Source organism: Phyllopteryx taeniolatus, chromosome 6 (genome assembly GCF_024500385.1).
Source record: "Phyllopteryx taeniolatus isolate TA_2022b chromosome 6, UOR_Ptae_1.2, whole genome shotgun sequence".
NCBI lineage: Eukaryota > Metazoa > Chordata > Actinopteri > Syngnathiformes > Syngnathidae > Phyllopteryx > Phyllopteryx taeniolatus.
The window spans coordinates 19015847-19039050 of NC_084507.1; the positions used below are offsets into that span (position 1 = coordinate 19015847).

The 23204-nt window shown below is 42.7% G+C and overlaps 2 protein-coding genes across 7 annotated transcripts; one reads left to right on the forward strand and one right to left on the reverse strand.

Moving 5' to 3' along the window:
- Positions 1-51: 51 nt before the first annotated feature.
- Positions 52-18705, forward strand: khdc4 (KH domain containing 4, pre-mRNA splicing factor). 6 transcript variants are annotated; one of them, XR_009788937.1, is made up of 14 exons: positions 52-208; positions 458-638; positions 2433-2561; positions 3237-3316; positions 3409-3461; positions 3553-3728; positions 4927-5138; positions 6186-6246; positions 6316-6376; positions 12931-13250; positions 14565-14711; positions 15142-15223; positions 17437-17522; positions 18114-18177. XR_009788937.1 is itself a non-coding variant. In XM_061776331.1 (14 exons), the coding sequence occupies exons 1-14, from the start codon at positions 180-182 to the stop codon at positions 18332-18334; spliced, it is 1866 nt and encodes a 621-aa protein (XP_061632315.1). In that variant the 5' UTR covers positions 52-179; the 3' UTR covers positions 18335-18705. The 6 variants fall into 6 exon arrangements, 4 of the variants coding, with proteins under 4 accessions (XP_061632315.1, XP_061632316.1, XP_061632317.1 ...); XR_009788938.1 differs by having other exon boundaries at positions 17440-17522; XM_061776331.1 differs by having other exon boundaries at positions 15114-15223; positions 18114-18705.
- Positions 18706-18827: 122 nt separating this feature from the next.
- On the reverse strand, positions 18828-22923 carry LOC133479391 (NADH dehydrogenase [ubiquinone] flavoprotein 1, mitochondrial-like). Its single transcript, XM_061776347.1, has 6 exons — positions 22858-22923; positions 22709-22784; positions 20905-20987; positions 20670-20840; positions 19496-19652; positions 18828-19418 (listed from the first exon to the last, which is right to left on the reverse strand). The coding sequence occupies exons 2-6, from the start codon at positions 22781-22783 to the stop codon at positions 19326-19328; spliced, it is 579 nt and encodes a 192-aa protein (XP_061632331.1). The 5' UTR covers position 22784; positions 22858-22923; the 3' UTR covers positions 18828-19325.
- Between the last annotated feature and the right edge of the window lie 281 nt (positions 22924-23204).

The following is a 23204-nucleotide window of genomic DNA, read 5'->3' on the forward strand; positions in this document are numbered from 1 at the left end:
CGACAAGATTGCCTTTGGCGCCCTCTAACGGCGACTCTTATCAATAAACCACCAACCGGAGACGGAAGTATCTGCTTGCTTAGCTTAGCCCCGTAAGCTAGTATCATAGGTGGGCTAAATATAGGCAAAGAGGCTCCCTGCGTGTATTTTCACAAAGCGAAAGACTTTTTAGGACATATATGTCATTTGGTGGAGGTCAAAATGGCGGGTGAGTTAGCGTTCGTGTGGTAATAATATTTTGGCTGCCGTACATTCATCGATATTTATATAATCATGGAGGACTGGTTGCGTATTAGCTCTTTGTAGTTAGCCACATTTTAAACAAACACTAAATAGCATGCGTCTCTTAAAACGGTACTTAACACTATGCTCGTGGCAATATTTTTTAACGCTGCAAGGTCAAATAATATCTATACACTGACTGTTAATGAGTACATATCATGTGGTGTCTTCCTAGCCGCCGCGCTAGCAAGTGGGACCAGCCGGGTCCCAGCACTGGAGGCCCGGGGGAGGCTGAGGCTGCACCCACGGGGGCTCTGGACGCCGCCGCCGCGGTGGCTGCCAAGATTAATGCCATGCTGGTGTCCAAGGGCAAACTCAAGCCCTCGCAGATAGGCACATCGGGACCCATTGAGAAGGTAAACGACACTGCTGCAAGGTATATATGTTCGGGTATTGTATCCTGCGACAGTAAATGAATGGTGCGAGAAGTTATTTACCAATATGTTATTGTTGTGGTTGTAGTTTGCAGTTGTTCAGAACTGCTGTGGGTCATACTGAGAGGTAGTTGTTGTGCCGTGGTTTCTTGACTCTAAGGTTAAATTTGCTCTGTGAAAAATGTGAACGTAGTAATTTAGATGGCAAATCAAGTTTCCCTGTTGAAATGCCATTAATATGTTACAATGCTCCCAAAAAAAACACTATTTGTTTGTGACGTCTTTACGAAAGCAAAATAGTGCTGTATCCGTATTGTATAAAATAGTAAAATATATTAGAGGTGCACCATTTACACGATTGATCAACAACTAATCAATTATCAAATTATTCAACTATTTTGATCATTGTTTAATTGTGTAGAGACCTTGTTTGAATTAAAATTGTCCAAATCCTCTGAATTTCAGCATCTCAACAGTAAATGTTCTGATTGCTGTCGTCTTTCATGATAGCTGACTGATTATCTTTAATCAAAAGAAGACATTTGCAAACATCTGCTTTTACTTTGGTAAATAATGATCAACATTTTCCCCTATTTTCTGACATTTTACGGACAAAACCAGTAAATGAATCATAATCAATTTATGTTCGTGCATTTTGTCAATTTGAAATATCCTGTTTTTTAATAAAAGGATGGAAATTAAAAAAATTATCCGACTCATCTATTAATTGACAAAATAATGGACAGATTAATTGATAATCAAAACATTGTTACTTACAGCTCCAAAACATACTAAGGGAAAATGTAAATATATAAACTTTGTATAATATATAAATAATTACTGTATGCATTACTGTATTGCCCGCCTATTCACGATTACCTGCAAATTCATATTTTTGCAGATTTTTTTAACCCTTTGCTCCATCATTAAACTAGCCTGTTTGCTGTTTTTATGCTTTCTGAAACACCCTGTGATACAACAAGATAGCGGCACAAGCCTTGTCTTAGTGCCGAGGAACTCCGTTGAAGTGAAACATCTTGCGTTCTCGAGTGAGAGACAAACATACGAAAATTGCTTGAAGTTTTTTGCTAGTTGCGGTTGTCTCAATACCCCATGAATAGTATGGGATTACTGTATTTGAGTGCTTGATGTGTGCCTTTTAGCAGTGTGGCCTTTTGAATGATACCTGGAGTTGAACTTGGGTTTGCTGGCTAGTCTGCATATGAGCTTCTGGGCGTGAGCTGTTGCCTATAGCAGTTCCTTACGCGTGTTCTCATTCTATATTTGTCTGTTTGACTGTGTGTCCCATCAATAAACAGGTGAAAGTGCATCAGTGTCTGTGGCTCTCCTTGTCCACTTGCAAGGGCTTTACAGTATGTTAATTGCGCCTTTATTTTCACTTAACTCGAGCAGCGGCGTAGCTGAAGCTCGCTCGTAAGTAAAATTACCTCAAAAAAGCCCTTTAAAAAAATACACCAAGCGACAACTCGTAACGCAAAAAAACCTCATACCGCTGTACTCCCCCCTCCCCTTATGGAACTAAATGCAGTGTAACCAAAGCAATAAACATAGTTTTAAATTAATAACAGTATCATTCTGACTGAGCTTTAGTATTTTCCAAATGCTACATTTTGTTACAGCTTTTAACGCTGGCTGAAATTAAGTCTAGCTCGCATTATATGCCGATGTCAAAATGTGTACGTTAGCAGTATTTTACATGAATTTAACCCTGAAGGTATCACTGTACTTGTCCATTTGTTCCCCCGTCCCTCACAGGCTATGGGCATCGGGAAGCCTCAGGTGCCAGCCAAGGCTAAAGACGACCTAGTGGTGGCGGAGGTCGAGATCAATGACGTCCCGATCACATGCCGGAATCTCTTGACGCGAGGGCAGACGCAGGATGAGGTCAGTATGAATGACCTTTATTCAATGATTACGTTATGAAATCTCAGCGGCTGGCCACACATGTGGTACAAAGGCCTTTAGTTGGGATATGCGCAACGTAATGCACCTCCTAATACCACCACTATCACATCACAATTATATAGACCATCAATACTCCAAAAACTCAATATGACAGCACACAACAGTGAAGTGTACGTCATTAGGAGCACATACGATGTTTAAATAAAATACATCATACTCACCAGTGATGAGGTGATTATTAGATATATTATTGAGTGTATGTCGCAACAGATGTGTTTTGCTAGTCAAACTTGGCTTGCTCTGACCAACCAGAGGACGGATTAATGCTGACATCATCGAGGGCCAGCGCTCTGGCCCTGCGAGGATGAATTTGAAATCTGATTGTTCTAATATATTTGAAGTCAAATCCGCGAGCACGAGTGATTCTGAAGGCCCTGGGCCAATTAGATTTACATGCCAACAGAGGCTAAAATCTGATTGGACAAATACATCTGATAGATACAGTACTGGAGGATACCCTACGAAATGAAGAGACTAGACTTTTGGGAATTAATTTATGTGATTTCATGAATTTCTGTTGTAAATGTAGGTCAATGCTTCTGATAGTATTTGAAAATTCAGTTTTAAGTAGTGATGATCTTTTTTTCTGTCTAGATCAGTAAAGTGAGCAGTGCTGCCGTGTCCACCAGAGGACGCTACATGACTGCAGAGGAGAAAGGCAAAGCGCCACCGGGGTGACATGACTTGTCTCTCTTGAGCCATCTTAAGTTGCTCATTGTTTTTTATTTTTATGTCCTAACATGACCTCTGTGCTGTTTCCTCTCAGGGATCGTCCTCTTTATCTGCACGTTCAAGGACAGACGCGGGAGCTTGTGGACCGTTAGTACTCTGTCATCCTTGTAATGTCTTTTTTTTTTTTTTTTTGTCAGCGACTAATGATTTTGATGCGTCTGTTTCGTTGCACTTTCAGGAGCTGTAAACAAGATCAAGGAAATCATCACCAATGGGGTTGTGAAAGCTGCCACCGCCTCGTCAGTGTCCTCGTCCTTTTCCTCCGCCACCGCACCCACAGTGACAGTTTATCAGCAAGCACCTCCATCCTCGCTGCCACCAATGATGCACCACAAACCGCACTTCCAGTCTGGAGTAAGACGGCCATCTTTGAATCTAAAACACACATTGAAAGCTACAAAGTACAGTCTTGCTTTTGTAACCCTGGTTGACTTTAATTCACATTTTTGCATTTCTAACCATCATGCAAGTATAGAGAAGTTAACCACTGTATAATAAAGTACAGTAGAACTAAGAAATTAACAATCAAACTCTTGTTGAAAAGTAAAAAAAATATTTATTTATTTAATCTGGCTGTATGCATAGCTACAAGTTTCATTCTAATACAGGAAGTCCTCGATTTACGAACGAGTTCCGTTCCTACGCTGGCGACGTAACCCGAATTTCCGCGCAAGTCGGATTTCACCGTTAAAGTCGAAATTCACGTTGAAATACTTCTGTTACGGGTATTGTCCCACGTGATTGTGACAGCAAGCTCTGTGTGTGTGGGCGTGTACGTCGATGTGTGAGTGAGACGGCACTGCGAAGGAGGAAGGAGTGCGCGCAGGTGAGAGTGTGTACAGTAGCAAGTGTAGTGACGGCGACCGAGGAAGAGTAGCGATTAGCAAAGGACCCGTTGACGGTGAATGTGCAGAGGAGCTAATAAAGCCATTAAAGCAGCAAATTGATGCTTCGTGCCTTTATTGTTGCCGCCACCCAGCTCAGCTGTGCAACGAGAGAAGGGAGTTAACCCCTGCGTCTCCCGACCACGGTCAGGTGACCGTAGCAGAAAAGGTTAAAACTTCGTATAAAGAAACTAAAATACATTAAAATAAAAAAATAAGATGCTGTACTTACCATTACTGCTGAGAGTGTGACAAAAGGAGGGCGAAAAAGGCAAAGATACTCACGGCACCCAAACACAGACAAGCACTATGCACTAGCTAAGCAGAAACACTATGGTGCACGGGCATCGTAAAGTCGAAACATCGTAGGTTGAGTGTGTCGTACCTCGAGGACTTCCTGTAGGTTTGTTTGTATTTCAGGTTTAAAAAAAAAATAAATAAATTTTAATTAACATTTTTCGTATACGATTAGAGGGAGCCAGTGTACCACAGTTTGAGAATCACTGCCTTTAGTTGCTCACTCAGCTGAGATTTGCTGATGATAACGGCACATTTTCCCAATTGTGTTTTTAACTAATTTTGGAGGTTCTCCTGTAAATACATTTCACTTAAGAGGTTTGGCTTTTACAAGTGGATGTTGTAATTGTCCGTGTGGAATGTTTTGACAGATGCACTACGTTCAAGATAAGATCTTTGTGGGCCTGGAGCACGCCATCCTGGGCTTTGTGGTCAAAGAGCGGGTGGAGGGTCCCGGCTGTTCGTACCTGCAGCACATCCAGGGTGAGACTGGAGCCAAAGTCTTCCTCAGAGGAAAAGGCTCAGGCTGTCTGGAGCCTACGTCTGGAAGAGAGGCCTTTGAGCCCATGTACATCTACATCAGGTGAAGGTCGCTCCAGGCCGTAAGACGTTTGCTGTGTACGGAGTCTCTCTCTATCCACTATATTGTGCCCTATATATTGAGTTTGTCATTTTGTTTGTCTAGTTTAAAATTAATTTAGAGGCATTAGATGGAGCCAGAGAGGGATGAAACTGTCAGGATATGCATATTTTTTTCATGTATTTTTTTATTTTTTTTTTATTATTATTTTTTTTAATAAGACCGCAGACTTATTTAATTACTTAAATTACTTCACCCACACCGAAACTTTAGAGCATGATTCGACAGAACAGCAGCATGTTTACGTACAACCGTCCGTGCTACCACTAGCTTGCTAGGCTACATAACGTTTTGTTGCCTGCTTGCCAGCCGTATCGTATTAAAAGTACGGGAACATACCTCAAGCAAGCCTTAATCGAATGTCCTCTCCTGTCCTGTCCTGAGCACCGGTGACCACCAACACACGTTTTTCCCCATTTTGGTCTTATAATACAGTCGGCCGATCCACTCATGTACTCGTCGCCAAATACAGTTGGCTGATCCAATCGTGGTGTCGTCCCCACGGTAACGAGTGTATCCGGTCGCATTTGAGTTGACAAGATAAAGCCAATGATCGTAAAAAACGGGATGCGGTGGTATCGGAATACAAGATTTTATGGCAGTAGTCTGACATTGTGCAATCGTGAAAGAGGAAATTTGTCTTGTAGTCTGATCTGGGCATTACGTGTTGTCTGTGTCACACCGCAGAGGTATTTTTTTTAATATTTTTTTTTTTTATGACTTCATTGGCCAGCAGATATTTGCAGTACTACGTCAAAAGACACGCGACAAGGCTAAAAATAAACTAGCTTTTGGATTCGAATATACTGTGCACGATGGCGACGTGGAGTAAATGTCTTTTGCGGAGCCGATCAATCGGCGAATTATGACATTAAAGCCGATCAGCATAAAATGCTAATTATCGGCCGATACCGATCAGGCCGATAAAATCGGTGTGAAGTCTAGTGCAAAGTAGTTATAGCTTACTACGTTTCCATTGTTCCTCTCCAGCCATCCCAAACCAGAAGGTCTTGCAGCAGCGAAAACATTGTGTCAAAACCTGCTACAGACTGTAAGTAGCACCTTCAACCACTTTTGTATGTCATCATCAGCACTATGAGGATTTGTCTTCTCTCTGTAGGTCCATGCAGAGTATTCTCGCTTTCTCACTCAAATGAACTCAGTGATGCCATCACAACAAGGTACATGTACAAAGTGGGATTCAAGAATGTCTTCATTTTGTCTACAGTGGAACCTCCACAGTAGAATTCCCCAAAGTGATACAATTTGGAGGTCAACCATCTTTTTGTGGAAAAATATCACCAAAAAAAAAAAAAACACTCAAACTTGGAGTTCAAACCTTTCGTGTATAACCTAATTCACAACAAAGTGCCTATTAACTTCAAGTGTGTATTACTTTTACTGTAGCCTGTTTGTGTTTTTTGGGATACCACTACCCAAGAGTGAGAGGGAATTGTGATGAGAACTGTAAAACTGGACATGGAACTTATTTTGACATTGGAAAGCATCTGTTTTTTTCAGTAAAACATGAGGCAGTACATTTAACTAAATCAAAAAGACATTCATCCATCCATTTTATGTAGTGCTTATGCTCATTATGGTCACAAGTGAGCCAGAGTCTCCGAACTGTGAGGCAGATGGTCACTATGCCCTCAATAGTACATGCACAAATTGATTTTATAGAACAGCTGCCATTTTGAGCATACAATTTGTAAAAGAGTACATACAGACAAAACCATAAAGTTCAAGATGTGTTCTTATGCCACCTGCACTCATTGTGTTTTAATTTGGAGGTTGCACTATACAAGTTGGACATCAAGTATCATGTCAAATACAGCAGGTTTTCAGTTTATATGGTCCCAACATATGACCTTTCACGGTTACCAACAACCTGTAACATAGGAATACGTGGTCACAAGAAAGCGCGCTCAGTTACTGCTGTACTTACTGTTTACTTACTGTGTTTCTCATACAAATAATGTACAGTAATGAAGACCAAGCCCTGCCTCGGTAAATTTACAACCCCCCCCCCCCCCCCCCCCCCAAAAGGTATAATTGCCTATACAGCGGCTGAAATAAGTATTCAACGCGTCACCATTTTTCTCACTAAATATATTTCCAAAGATGCTATTGACATGAAATTTTCACCAGATGTTGGGAACAACCCAAATAATCCACACATTCAAAGAAAATACAATCCCAATTCCAATGAAGTTGGACGTTGTGTTAAACATATATAAAAACAGAATACAATGATTTGCAAATCATGTTCAACCTATATTTTATTGAATACACTACAAAGACAAGATATTTAATGTTCAAACTTCTTTTCCTTTCGGCTTGTCCCTTTAGGGGTCGCCACAGCGCATCGTCCTTTTCCATGTAAGCCGATGTCCTGCATCCTCCTCTCGAACACCAACTGCCCTCATGTCTTCCCTCACGACATCCATTTAACCTTCTCTTTAGTCTTCCTCTAGCTCTCTTGCCTGGCAGCTCCATCCTCATCATCCTGCCACCAATATACTCACTATTTCTCCTCTGGACGTGTCCAAACCATCGAAATCTGCTCTCTAACTTTGTCTCCAAAACATCGAACCTTGGCTTCTAATTTTATCCCACCTGGTCACTCCTAGAGCGAACCTCAACATCTTCATTTCTGCCACCTCCAGCTCTGCTTGCTGTTGTCTCTTCTGTGCCACTGTCTCTCATCCGTACATCATGGCTGGCCTCACTACTGTCTTGTAAACTTTGGCCTTCATCCTAGCAGAGACTCTTCTGTCACATAACACACCCTGACACCTTCCTCCATCCGTTCCAACCTGCTTGGACCCATTTCTTCACTTCCTGACCACACTCACCATTGCTTTGGACGGTTGACCCCAAGTATTTGAAGTCCTCCCCCCTTGCTATCTCTTGTCCCTGTAGCCTCACTCTTCCCCCACCACCCCTCTCATTCATGCACATATATTGTCTTACTTCGGCTAATCTTCATTCCTCTGCCTTCCAGTGCATGCCTCTATCTTTCTAACTGTTCCTCCAGCTGCTCCCTGCTTTTAATGCAGATCACAATGTCATCTGCAAACATCATGGTCCACAGGGATTCCTGTCTAACCTCATCTGTCAGCCTATCCATCACCACTGCAAACGGGAAGGGGGTCAGGGCTGGTCCCACCTCCACCTTAAATCCATCTGTCACACCTACGGCACACCTCACCGCTGTTCTGCTGCCCTCGTACATGTCCTGTGTTATTCTAAGATACTTCTCTGCCACTTCCGCATGTAGTACCACAGTTCCTCTCTGGGTACTCTGTCATAGGTTTTCTCTAGATCTACAAGGACACAATGTAGCTCCGACTGAGCTTCTCTGTACTTTTCCATCAACATCCTCAAGGCATATAATCGGTCCTCTCAGTGTCCCACTTCTTCTTAGCTAACCTTTTTCCTTGTATGATTTCCTGTACTGTGAGGTTCCACCACCAGGTCTCCTTCTCTCCTTTCCTGCCAGAAGATACACAAAGTACTCTCCTGCCTACCTCTCTGATCACCTTGGCTGCAGTGGTCCAGTCTTCTGGAAGCTCCTCCTGTCCACCGAGAGCCTGTCTCACCTCTTCCCGAAAAGCTGCACAACACTCGTCCTGTCTCAGCTTCCACCACATGGTTCTCTGCTCTGCCTCTGTCTTCCTAATCTTCCTCCTCACCACCAGTCATCTTACACACCACCATCCTATGCTGTCTAGCCACACTCTCCTCTACCACTACCTTACAGTCGGTAACCTCCTTCAGATTACATCGTCTGCACAAGATGTAATCCACCTGCATGCTTCTACCTCCGCTCTTGTAGGTCACCCTATGTTCTTCTCTTCTGGAAAAAAAAAGTGTTCACTACGGCCATTTGCATCCTTTTTGCAAAGTCTACCACCATCTGTACCTCCAAGTTCCTTTCCTGGATGCCGTACTTAGCCATCACTTCTTCATCACCCCTATTTCCTTCACCAACATGTCCATTACAATCTGCACCAATCACGACTCTCTCTGTCTGGGATGCTCAGAACTACTTCGTCTAGCTCCTTCCAGAATTTCTCTTTCACCTCTAGGTCGCATCCTACCTGTGGGGCATAGCCACTAATCACATACATAACACCCTCAATTTCAAGTTTCAGCCTCATCACTCGATCTGATACTCTTTTCACCTCCAAGACATTCTTAGCCAACTCTTCTTTTAAAATAACCCTGACTCCATTTCTCTTCCCATCTACACCATGGTAAAATATTTTAAACCCTGCCCCTAAACTTCTAGCCTTACTGCCTTTCCACCTGGTCTCCTGGACACACAATATATCAACCTTTCTCCTAATCATCATGTCAACCAACTCCTGAGATTTTCCTGTCATAGTCCCAACATTCAAAGCCCCCGCATTCAGTTCTAGGCTCTGTGGTTTCCTCTTCTCTTTCTGCCAAAGAACCTGCTTTCCACCTCTTCTTCAACTTCGACCCACAGTAGGTTGACGGCGCCGGATGTTGTTAACCCGGACCACGACCAATCCGGTATGGAATTCTTTGGATGACCGCTCATTTTTGTTTGGCAAACTTTTAAGCCGGATGCCCTTCCTGACGCAACTCTCTGCATTTATCCGGGCTTGGGACCGGCCTACATTTTGCACTGGCTTGTGCCCCCCATAGGGCTACATTATTTGTTTTATTTAGCATTTATTTAATGCTCAAACTGATCAACTTTATTGTTTTTAGCAAAGAATCATTAACTTTGAATTTTATGGCTGCAACACGTTCCAAAAACGCTGGGACAGGTGACAAAAAAGACTGAGAAAGTTGAGGAATGCTCATCAAACAAATAACATGGAACATCTCACAGGTGAGCAGGCTAATTGGGAACAGGTGGGTGCCATGATTGGGTATAAAAGGAGCTTCCCTGAATTGCTCAGTCATTCACAAGCAAAGATGGGGCGAGGTTCACCTCTGTGAACAAGTGCGTGAGAAAATAGTCAAACAGTTTAAGGACAATGTTCTTCAACGTACAATTGCAAGGAATTTAGGGATTTCATCATCTACGGTCCATAATATCAAAAGGTTCAGAGAATCTGGAGAAATCACTGCATGTAAGCGGCAAGGCCGAAAATCAACATTGACTGCCCGTGACCTGCAATCCCTCAGGCGGAATTGCATCAAAATCCGACATCAATGTGTAAAGTATATCACCACATGGGCTCAGGAACACTTCAGAAAACCAATGTCAGTAAATACAGTTTGGCGCTACATCCATAAGGGAGACTTGAAACTCTACTATGCAAAGCAAAAGCCATTTATCAACAACACCCAGAAACGCCGCCGGCTTCTCTGGGCCCGAGCCCATCTAAGATGGACTGATGCAAAGTGGAAACGTGTTCTGTGGTCCGACGAGTCTAGATTTCAAATTGTTTTTGGAAATTGTGGACGTCGTGTCCTCCGGGCCAAAGAGGAAAAGAACCAAACAGACTGTTATGGACGGAAACTTCAAAAGCCAGCATCTGTGATGGTATGGGGCTGTGTTAGTGCCAATGGCATGGGTAACTTACACATCTGTGAAGGCACCATTAATGCTGATAGGTACATACAGGTTTTGGAGAAACATATGCTGCCATCCAAGCAACGTCTTTTTCATGGACGCCCCTGCTTATTTCAGCAAGCAATGTCCCAACTTCATTGGAATTGGGGTTGTAGAACAAATAAGATCAGAAATAAAGTTGTGTGGAATAATGTGAAATGACACAGGGAAAAAGTATTGAACACATGAAGAAAGGGAGGTGCAAAAAGTCATGAAAAGCCAAGACAACACCTAAACTCTATCAATAATCAAAACAGCAATCCAGCCTCCTGTCAATGCAAATGAAGAGCTAGTTCAGTCCCAATTGATGGCCTACAAAAAAGGTCTCATTGCCAAGGTGTGAGTCAAGACACATTTCATGATTGGTAGGAGCAAAGAGCTTTCTCAAGACCATCGCAAAGTAATTGTTGCAAAACATAACGATGGCATTGGTTACTAAGCTTCTGAATGTTCCAATGAGCACGGTTTTAGTCATAATACGTAAGTGGAAAGCCGATCATACTACCATAAATTTGCCTCCATCATGTGCTCCTCGCAAGATTTCTGACAGAGGAGTGCAAAGAATAATCAGAAGAGTTGTCCAAGAGCCAAGGACCACCTGTGGAGAGCTTCAGAAAGACCTGGAATTGCCAGGTACTGTTGTCACAAGGAAAACAGTGAGTAATGCACTCCGCTACTATGGCCTGTATGCATGCTCAACCACGCAAGACCCCATTGCTGAAAAGAAAAAGCATGTCAAAGCTCGTTTAAAGTTTGCTGAAGAGTATTTGGACAAGCTAAATACTGGGAGAATGTAGTCTGGTCTGATGAGAGCAAAATTGAACTGCATGGACGCCATAGTGTGCACCACGTTTGGAGGAGGAAATGGTACTACACATCACCCTAAAAACACCATACCAACAGTGAAGTGCGGAGGTGGGAATATGATGGTATGGGCCTGATTTTCAGCAAATGGTACCAGTAAACTTCACATTATTGAAGGAAGGGTGAATAGACAAATGTACTGAGACATTCTTGTCAAAAATCTGCTGCCATCTCGGAGGATGATGAAACTGAAACAAGGGTGGACATTTCAGCAGGATAATAATCCAAAACATATTGCCAAGGAATCTCTCAACTGGTTTCAAAGAAAAAAAAAAAAAAAAAAGCTGCTAGAATGGCCCAGCCAATCATCTGACTTGAATCCAATCGAAAATCTATGGAGAGAACTGAAACTCAAGGTCCATGAAAAAAGCCCACAGAACCTTCAAGATTTGAAGACTGCTTGGGTGGAGGAATGGGCCAAAATCACACGAGCAATGCATGCGACTAGTTTCTCCATACAGGAGGCGTCTTGAAGATGTCATTGCAAACAAAGGCTTTTGTACAAAGTATCCATCCATCCATTTTCTGAGCCGCTTCTCCTCACTAGGGTCACGGGCGTGCTGGAGCCTATCCCAGCTGTCATCGGGCAGGAGGCGGGGTACACCCTGAACTGGTTGCCAGCCAATCGCAGGGCACATAGAAACAAACAACCATTCGCACTCACAGTCATGCCTACGGGCAATTTAGAGTCTCCAATTAATGCATGTTTTTGGGATGTGGGAGGAAACCGGAGTGCCCGGAGAAAACCCACGCAGGCACGGGGAGAACATGCAAACTCCACACAGGCGGGGACGGGGATTGAACCCCGCACCTCAGAACTGTGAGGCTGACGGTCTAACCAGTCGGCCACCGTGCCGCCTTTTGTACAAAGTATTAAATAAATACCAGTTGGCGTGTTCAGTTCTTTTTCCCTGTGTCATTTCACATTATTACACATATCTTAATTTCTGATCTTATTTTTTCTCCTTTCTTTGTATGTACAGATTTCTTGGGTTGTTCCCAACATCTGGTGAAATTTTCATGTCAATAGCACCTTTGGAAATATATTTAGTGAGAAAAATAGTGACTTGTTAAATACTTATTTTAGCTGATGTAGATGCCACAAGATGGCAGCAAAGCACCACTTTTCTATTAGACAGGGATTTTGCTTGTATAGTAGAAGCTTCTCCCCTCACTTCAACATAGTTCATCGGCACAAAAATGGTGCCAAAACATAACATTTAGCATTTTAAATGGAGTAAGCCTGAACTTCTGACCCTCTCCTCCTTCCAGGCTTTGCACCGCCGCCAGTGGTGAACGGGATGCCCCCGCAACCCACATACTACCCCCCAGCTGACTTCCAGCCCGGCTACCCCATGCCAGTGCCCCCACCACAGCATCATCCCCCACCTATGGCCTTCTCTGTGCCACCTCCCATGCTTCCACCTGCGCCACCCAAAGTTTCCCTGCCTCAGTTCCCACCTGCTCCACTGCCGCCTCCACCGCCTCCGAATCTGGCTCCGCCTCTTTGTCCAGCGCCTCCTGTTAATGCTCCTCTTCCGGCACCTCTTCCGCCACCCGTCCTTCCTCCTGCTCCAGCTTCTGTGGTTCAGGTACATATTCGCGCGCGCGTGTGTGTGTCTGTCTGTGTTTGCGCACGTGCGTGTGCGTGCCACCTTCCTGATTTCTTATTTTTTTGCATGTTTGTCACACTTAAATGTTTCCCATCAGCAAGCAAAGGTAAATATTAGTCAAAGACAACACAAGTAAACTCAAAATTTACTTTTTAAATGGTTTTTATTATTAAAGGAGGGAAGAAAATTCAAACCTACGTGGCCCTACGTTGTCCACCCCGTTAAAACATAACTGTGGTTTATCATAACAGAGTTCAATTCTAATTTCAAATTCAGGAACAGATGAGAGAGAACGTAATTGAGCTATAACAGTTTGGTAAAAGGTTAGAAAGCCATTTCTAAAGCTTCGGTACTCCAACCAACCACAGTGAGAGCCATGATCCACAAATGGTGAAAACAAAAATTACCCTAAGAGCGCAGGGACGACTCATCCAAGAAGTCACAAAAGACCCCACAATAACATCAAAAGAACTGCAGGCCTCACTTACCTCAGTTAAGGTCAGTCAGTGTTCATGAATTCACTATAAAAAAAAAAAAGAGTAGGCAAAAAAACTCCACCCTGTGGTGTCCTAGCCAATACCAGCCGTAGCGACACCCCCGACTTGGAGGTGAACTACAGTACATTGTCAAAACTGCGCGCGTGGGTTGCGCTCGAGTATAAAGGCAAACTACGCGCGTGACAGCCACAGTGACGTCAGCGCGGTCGCTGTCCGCGCGAGTATAAAGAGGCCTTAAGGCTCTTCTCAGTTTTTCTAGAGGACATCTTGATGATCACCAAAACCTTTGGGAAAACACCCTGGGGTCTGACGAGACAAAAGTTGAACTTTTTGTAAGGTGTGTGTCCCATTTCATCTGACGAAAGAGTAACTTCGCATTTCAGAAAAAGAACATCATAGGAACAGTAAAATATGGTGGTGGTAGTGTGATGGTCCGGGGATATTTTATTTCTTCAGGACCTGAAAACCTGCTGTGGTAAAGGGAACCATGAATTCTGCTGTCCCCTTAAAAATCCTGAAAATCCTGAGAATGTCTGTGATTGGCTGGGTGTACCCCGCCTCTCGCGCAAAGATAGCTGGGATAGGCTCCAGCATGCCCGTGACCCTAGTGAGGATAAGCGGTACAGAAAATGGATGGCTGGAGTTACTATCTATTAAAATACTCAGACATTCCCAAGCTAAATAATACATACTGTGTAATACTTAAGTGTAGAACAAATGTACCACAAGAATACTGAAACACGACATGTATTTGTGGCCAAACTTGTTCAACAGTGTGTTCCTTCTCTCTGTGCAGATGGTTCCCCCCATGTCCTATGTTCCTTCGGCTGTGGCGCCACCCAAAGCTGCGCCTCCTCCATCAATGTCGGCCAATCCGGCGCAGAAAAGACGTTTCACAGAGGAAGTGCCCGATGAGTATGACAGTGGTCTCCTTGGCTATCAGGTAACGTACAAATTTATTTATTTATTTATTTTACCTCGGCATGAACATGGCAGTCAAAGAGAACATCTAACAGTGCTGACAATAATATATTCTCTTTGCTCTGTAGGAACAATTAGAACTGCTTAAATTTGCTCACAGTTTACTTCTACATGCATGTTGGTTTAAAAAGCATGGCTTGTGAGTTCCTTTTATTGTGCTTGCTTAGTTACATGAAGAACAAAAAATATTTACATATATTCTGTGATGGGCTGAAAGTGTCTTAAATCGCGTCCTGGGAAAATGTTGGTCACACGCGGTAAGCAATAATGTCGGGGGGGGGGGAAAGTGACACTTGATACTATGGCCACTAGAGTCAAGTCGAGGATGTCTGCTAATGGCGCCTGTGTGTCTTTCTGCTCATAGCATGGACCCATTCATATGACTAATTTAGGTGCAGGCTACTCCGCTGGCAGCCCCGAGACTGCAGGACCCCCAACGTCGATTTCCTCCGACCTTCCGAGTGAGAGGGACGGGTACGCAGAGCTCTGCTGGAAATCATTTCTCACACTCTTACCATAATTGGTCATTCTTTAATATACTCGTACAGATATTACCACTCGTACAGATATTACCAGTCTTAGATTAGGCTCTATTTTCCTCTATTTTTATGAGTCATTTACCATTAGTTAATAATTTTTTAACAGCTTTAAATCCAGCATTTTTCAATGCAAGCCATTTTTTGAATCTATTGAATTTTTAACTATCCACTCTTTTCCTTTTTTCACCTTGTTATATTTTACACTTTATCGTGATGTTTTTTAACTGTATGTCTTGTGTGCCATTCCAGTTTTTTTAAGGTTTTTTTAAAATTTTATTTATTTATTTATTTTAAACAGTACAGTGATCCCCCATTCTTCCCACGGGTTACTCCAGACCCACCAGTGAAAATCTGAATTTGTTATAGTTTAAGCCTTAAAATACTGCTCCCACATGCATAAACACATTTATACTTAATAAAAAAACACTTTTTTAACATTTTAAACATATATTTGAACACAAAAAAATTTGCGAGCATAAAATGTATCGGAAATATGTAATAGTAACAGTAAGGTCTATTCAGAGGTTCTGTCAGGAAGTTGAATCTCAGATTAAGGGGGAGCAGTGTGGTTTTAATTCTGGCCGTGGAACGGTGGACCAGCTCTACACCCTCAGCAGAGTCTTCGAGGGTGCATGGGAGTTCGCCCAATCAGTCTACATGTGCTTTGTGGACTTGGAGAAGGGATTCGACCATATCCCTCGGGGAGTGCTCTGGGAGTATGGGGTACCGGACCCCTTAATAAGGGCTGTCCGGTCCCTGTACGACAATTGTCAGTGTTTGATTCGCATTGCCGGTAGAAAGTCAGATTCGTTTCCAGTGAGAGTTGGACTCAGCCAAGGCAGTCCTTTGTCACCGATTCTGTTCATAACTTTTATGGACAGAATTTCTAGGTGCAGCCGAGGGGATCCTGTTTGGTGACCATAGTATTGCGTATCTATAATCGATCTACGTTGCTACCCTCAACTATGGTCCCAAGCTGTGGGTCGTCCGGGCTCTGCCTGAGTGAGACGGTGAAAAACTCGGTCAAAACTCGAGGCGCTGCTCCTCCACATCGAGAGGAGCCAGATGAGGTGGCTCATCTGGTTAAGATCCCCCCCCCCCCCCCAGGATGCCTTCCTGGCGAGGTGTTCCAGGCACGTTTGTCCGGCAGGAGGCCCCGTGGACACGCTGGAGGGACTATGTCTCCCGGTTGGCTTGGGAATGCCTTGGGATCCCCCCGGAAGAGCTGGATGACGTGACTGGGGAAAGGGAAGTCAGGGCTTCCCTGCTTAAGCTGCTACCCCTGTGGCCTGACCCCGGATGAGCAAAAGATGGATGGATAATGGAATAAAAAATAGAAGCGTTTGTTTTTAAGTTTAAGTCTTAAAATAACACTCGTACATTGTAATCACATTGAAACCTATATAAACACACTTTTTGAACTCATTGTAAACATTTTACACCAAAGGTGTGTATGTTTAAGGGGGATTGCTGTACTGTATACTTTAACTACATTGTTAGCCTAATTGCCTAATTAATTTTTTAAAATGAAAAGGGGAGGGGGGAAACATGCAACAAATTTGACCAACAGGAAGAGTCCAGTTCATCGATTCTTTACTAAAGATATTAAACAGTATTTTACTTTTTTTTTTTTTTTTTTTTTTTTTTACCACGCAATTACTAATTTACAAATTTTCATGCCTGTTTTTATTTATTTTAGTATTTTTATTTTCATATTTTTAAATTATTCCTTTACTCATAGCATTCACACTTTTAACACCCGTGTAATTTTTTTTCTTTGTAACATTACCAACAATTGAGGTTTGTCTCTGGTTCGCAAACATTTTACACTAAATACCACCTAAATTACTTTGGTCATCATGACCATAAACATACCACTTGGCTTAAATACAGGAAAATACAAAACTGTACTTGCATATTGATTCAATTAAAATGTATTACAATTAATACATATTTAAAAACAAACCAAAAATATTAAACTCAAATGTATTGTACTTTAGTTAAATAGAACTGAACTGTACTTGACAAATATAGTTGAGTTTAAGCCACTGTACCATTAGTTATAGAATCACTGCTGTAATTTTTTATTTGATCAGTATCAAAACAAATGTTTAGTTTTTTTTTTTTAGTGTTTGTTTTCTTCTTCAGTAGGCAGCTAATGCCTCCACCACTGTTGCCCGTAAATGGCGTGAGACCCAAGATGGAGGAGAGGCGGCAACCACAAGGCCCTGTGGGTAAGTCTATTATGTCACATTGACAAATCCTGTGTCCAAATCCACCGTCAGGAAAAGTGGAATTTTTCCACCCAGGAATCTACGTAGACTTAAACTAAAATGTCTCCAGTGGATCCGCTGACGCAAACAAAGAGTTGATGCTTTTGATGACTCTTCCAGGATTCTGCCGCCGTGACTTAAAAACCTCCTAGTAGTTCAAGTGGAACCATTTATCCAGTTTCTTGTCCCGTTCTGATGACATCATCAGTATGCAGCGTGGGCCTCCCTCACTAACGAGAGTCTCTCCTGTTTTTGTGTTTTCTCTTTTTTCTCTTGTTTTTCCTCTCTTCCATGTCATCTCTGGGGGTGGGGGTTGATGACGACTTGTCACGTGACGCCGTCCTGCTGCTCCATTGGACGCCCCCCACCGACCAATGGCGGCTCTGGGATGGCCCTACCATCCTCCGCTGAACTAATCTGTTTCTAACAATTTGGATTGTGTTGAATTGTTGCTGCCATTTTTTTTTTGTTGTTGCTGTTTTTTTTCTTGTCTTCCCCCCACCCCACCCCAACACCCTCCCAAATGTGTGTCCTCCCCCTTCCTTCTAGCAGAGCCTGCAGGGAAAAGGCTAAAAACAGGCTTGGTAGCGTACGCTGGCGACTCGTCTGACGAGGAGGAAGACCACCCGAGCGCCAAAGCCTCAGGTAACCCCGGGGGCTCCCCTTCTACCTCCTTAGACTGGATACAGGGGTACCGCTGCCCACCCCCGCCGCCCCCTCGGGCTAAAAAGCAGCCGCAGCAGCAGTCTATGCCCTTCTGGATGGCGCCCTGAAAGTTTCACACCAGTTCCGCATGGATGACTCGTAGCTTTGGTTTTAGTCCCACGTAAGCATACTTGTTTACTGCACATCTGTACAGTGTAAAGATGAACATTTTTAGGACAGACACTGCAATGTGGTGGATGTTTAGCAATGGCAAATTGATTTTTGAAGGGGAAAAAAAAAAGTGGATATCGGAATATATTGTCTTTGTGAAAACAAAATAAACATCGATGATCAGCTTGAATTTAATCAATATTGTCCTTTCTTAGCCCTCATTTCCTAGAGAAACCTTTTTTGTGTGTGTGACGATTGTATTGGACTAATGTGTAGTAAAATATAATTTCACTGTTGCTTTTTGGGAAATAAAACGGCATAAATTGCATCGGTTGTTTTCTTTGTGTGTTACTGTTCAATAAAACCGTATTTAGTTTTGTTTTTTGTATTGGATGGAAAAAGACTGATGTAAACCGATCCTTTTGCACTGGTTCCAGGTCTAATTTGTCATAACAAACCAAGCCTCAATCAATCTATATAGGATTGAAGTACTCATTTATTTTTGTATTGAAGTTTCATTTGTGTCTTGACCAAGCTTGTAACTTAATTTACTCTATATCAAATCAATTTTACCCTTTGAAATGAATTTTATACCATTAATCTGGTCCAGCCCCTCAAAAAAAGTTATGTATTTAATGAAGAGAAATAGCACTGTACTGTGTAAAAACCTAAAATAGAAGGAAAAGAAAAACTAGTTTTATATGGTGTAATTACGCTACATACTGTCGTACTTGTATGATGAATGTGTGCTTTTAAGGGCGTGACCTGGTGAGTGATGAGCGTCTGCGCGGGAGTTGTGGCCTACAGCACCTTCTTGCGAGTGCGCCGATTTTGTATTGATGATTTTGACTTTGTCTGCTTCCATAAACTAAACTTTAAAAAAAAAAAATGAAAGACATGAACTAAACCAAACTTCCATCAACTCCGAAGCTATCACTGTATTTGATTTCAGATGATCTCGATGTCTGTCTGCCTTGGAGTGTTTTTGTTATACTGAGCGATGCGAGCCTCCATGTCTGGACGGAAATGGCGTATCAGTCCCTGTGGAGGAGAAAATGTGGATCCCACCTTGCCTTGCTCACTTTGCTTCACTTTTTGTGTGGTGTGACTGAGCTCACCTGCACGGGCCAAGCAGCTCCATCCCCTAGAGCACAGATGGTATGTCCTTCTATCTGTTTGCTCAGCTCCCAAATCATGTCGATCTCAGAAATTGCTGCCTCTCCTCTTACAAATCTCCACATCATTGCGTTCATCCAGTCTACCCCTGAGGAGCAACTCACAAAGAAAAAAAAAAGGAAATACACTTGTTTGATAAGCTCAATGGCCTTTTTATATGGAGACTATTCTATTATGTTTGGTGTTTTTAAATTCAAGTTTGTATCATATAGCAATGTTACAATGTTCCCCTGCTCTTTTGTGTTTTTAAGCTGTTGCTTTATTACGTTTTCTAAAGTACAGAGAGTGATAAATCCGCAAGTAATTGGCATCTACCCCCAAAAGGTTTCTTACCTATAGATGCCACAAGATGGTGAAAAAGCGCTTTTTTACTATTAGACAAGGCTTTGTCCTGACAAAATAAACCTCCTCCACTCACTTCAACATAGTTCCTTGGCCACAAGGTCGCCAAAGCAATATATTAATATTAGACATGGCTTTGGCTCGAATACAAAACCAGCAAATAGGTTGACTTTTTCAATGAATAAAGAGGATAGGTAAAAATAAATAAATTAAATCTCAAAGTATGTGTGTGGCTCCCTCCAGTCTTTAGTCTGACCCACCAAGCATTTATATTATCAAGTCCTGGAATATTTGTTGCATTAATTTATTTGTTCTAAATATACAGTATTACTAAAATAAAACATTAAACATAATCTAACATTTTAAAATGTATTTTATTAAAGAATTGTTTCATCTGTTATAAATAAAATGATTAACAATAAAAGAATAACAAAATAAACGGCTTTTATAATGTGTAATTACTGTGAGTGTGTGCCTTGTGAGTGATGTCACAGTTGGCCAGTTTGTCTATTTGTGAGCGTCTGAGTGTGAGCTGTGGTCCACAGCAGCTCCTTGTCAAGGTACCACATATCCCCAGTTACAAGACTTGTGAAACTGCATTTTTTCAGTGGTTTATTTTTACTTCTTGAAAAGGTTTTATAAAAAATCAATTGAGTTCTATAGGTTATCGGTCGTATTAGTGGTGGAAATAGTTGTTATTGCCATTTGAACAGGGGTGTATAGACTTTTTATATCCACTGTATGTGGCTTCCTCCCACTTGTGGCTGCGCTTACCTGCCATCACCAGGTTTGTTCATGAAGCTCCACTTCATGCCGCTGGGGAAGCCAGCCCCTCCTCGGCCCCTCAGGCCGGACATCTTGACCTCGTTGATGAGCCAGTTGTGTCCCTTGAGGAGGATCTCCTTGGTCTTGTACCAGTTCCCTCGCCTCAGAGCCCCTTTCAGCCTGGAGAACCAAGAACTCAATGGAGACAACTTTTGGATGGCCACCAAGTGGTCAGCGTGTTCACCTCCAGTCGTGTCGGCCGTATAAGTTAGTGAAGATTCGATCTTTGTCGCTCAGAGGACCGAACGTGGTCTTCTTTGCCTTCACCTACTCACACACAAAAACAAACATATATTTTATATAATTTCCAACCATTTACTCAAAAAATGCAGTCAGTCGGACTCATTTCCAGTGAGGGTTGGACTCCGCCAAGGCTGCCCTTTGTCACCAATTCTGTTCATAACTTTTATGGACAGAATTATTAGGCGCAGCCGAGGCGTAGAGGGGGTCCGGTTTGGTGGCCTCAGTATTGCAGCTCTGCTTTTTGCAGATGACGTGGTTCTGTTGGCTTCATCTAGCCGTGATCTCCAACTCTCACTGGAGCGGTTCGCAGCCGAGTGTGAAGCGGCTGGGATGAGAATCAGGACCTCTAAATCTGAGACCAGGGTCCTTAGTCAGAAAAGGGTGGAGTGGCCCTCTCCAGGTTGGGGATGAGATCCTTCTCCAAATGGAGGAGTTAAAATATCTTGGGGTCTTGTTCACGAGTGAGGGAAGAATGGAACGGGAGATCGACAGGCGGATCGGTGCAGCGTCTGCAGTGATGCGGACTTTGTATCGGTCCGTTGTGGTAAAGAAGGAGCTAAGGCGAAACGCGAAGCTCTCAATTTATCAGTCGATCTACGTTCCTACCCTCACCTATGGTCACGAGCTGCGGGGCCGTGACCGAAAGAACAAGATCCCGGATACAAGCGGCCGAAATGAGTTTCCTCCGCAGGCTGTCCGGGCTCTCCCTTAGAGATAGGGTGAGAAGCTCGGTCATCCGGGAGGCGGGAGGGGCTCAGAGTAGAGCCGCTGCTCCTCCGCATTGAGAGGAGCCAGATGAGGTGGCTCGGGCATCAGTTTAGGATGCCTCCCGGACCCCTCCCTGGTGAGGTGTTCCGGGCACGTCCCACCGGGAGGAGACCCCGGGGACGCCTGGGGATCCCCTCGGAAGAGCTGGAGGAACTGGCTGGGGAGAGGGAAGTCTGGGCTTCCCTCCTGAGGCTGCTGCCCCCGCGACCCGACCTCGGATAAGCGGAGGACAATGGATAGAAGGATGGATTTACTGAAAAACAGGACATTATTTCAAATTGACAGTGCAGAAAATGCACAAACATAATTGATGATGATTCGGTTACCGGTTTGGTCTGTAACATTTCAGAAAATAGGCAAAGATGTTGAACATTGTTTTCCAAAGTAAAAGCAGATGTTTGCAAATGTCTTATTTTGATTAACCACAAAGATAATCAATCTGCTTTCATGGAGGGTGACAGAAATCTGAGAATATTTTACTGTTGAGAGTCTGAAATTCTGAGGATTTGAGCAATATTAAGTTAAACAATAATCTCTATAAATTCTAAATATATATTCAAAATAATTGTCGATTAATTTGATAATTGAATACTTGTCGACTAATTGATTAATTGTTGCACCTCTAATTATTATTATTTTAGTTTTGTGTACAGTTTGTGATCATCACATTGTATACTTTGTTGTACATGTATTCATTTGTATTTGCATTTATTTTGCTTTATTTTACTCTGATATCAGCAGCTCGGTCAGCATTGAAAAAGATAATCTGTTCTCAATTGCTTTGTTCTGGATAGACAAGGTTCAATAAAATAAAATAAAAACAGGTGGGCATGAAGTCTTTTCGTACTAAAGGACAAATTTAAAAAATAAATAAATAAAAGAACACGTGGCGCACACTAAAGCGTTCCAAATCTGAACAAACCCGCAGTCGCCATAAAAATAATGAATGCATGATTTTGATTGCTTTCTGTGCGTACCTGAGGCTGAGCGCCAGTACAGTAGGTGGCGCACGCAGTCACTTGACGCCTCAAAGCGGTCCAGAAGTTCAACATCCTGAAGAGTCAAGTAGGTAGACAAATGTACATGGATTGCCTGCTCAAGCGAGTGCTCACGTGATTCCACTTACTTGATCACAACAAGCAAGGAGGACCGAAAGCCCAAAGTCAAAGTCAGTGAACGGCGTCTTCTTCTGCCTCATAATAGCATTATTGGTGAAATGACGTCACTTCCGGGCACAGGCGACTTTACAGAAACAAATATCGTAAAGCTTTCTTCTTTATTATTTGTTTGGCATTTGGGACTAAAGGTTCTATAATCCTTATAGTTAAATGCTAACCTACCTAATGCAGTAGTAAAGTTATTAATTAGGGTTAAAAAAAATAATTCATTACATATACAAGGGGGGCAAACAACTCACTGAACATTTATGTTATCAATAGTCCTGTTATATTTGTTGCATGACTTTAACAATTA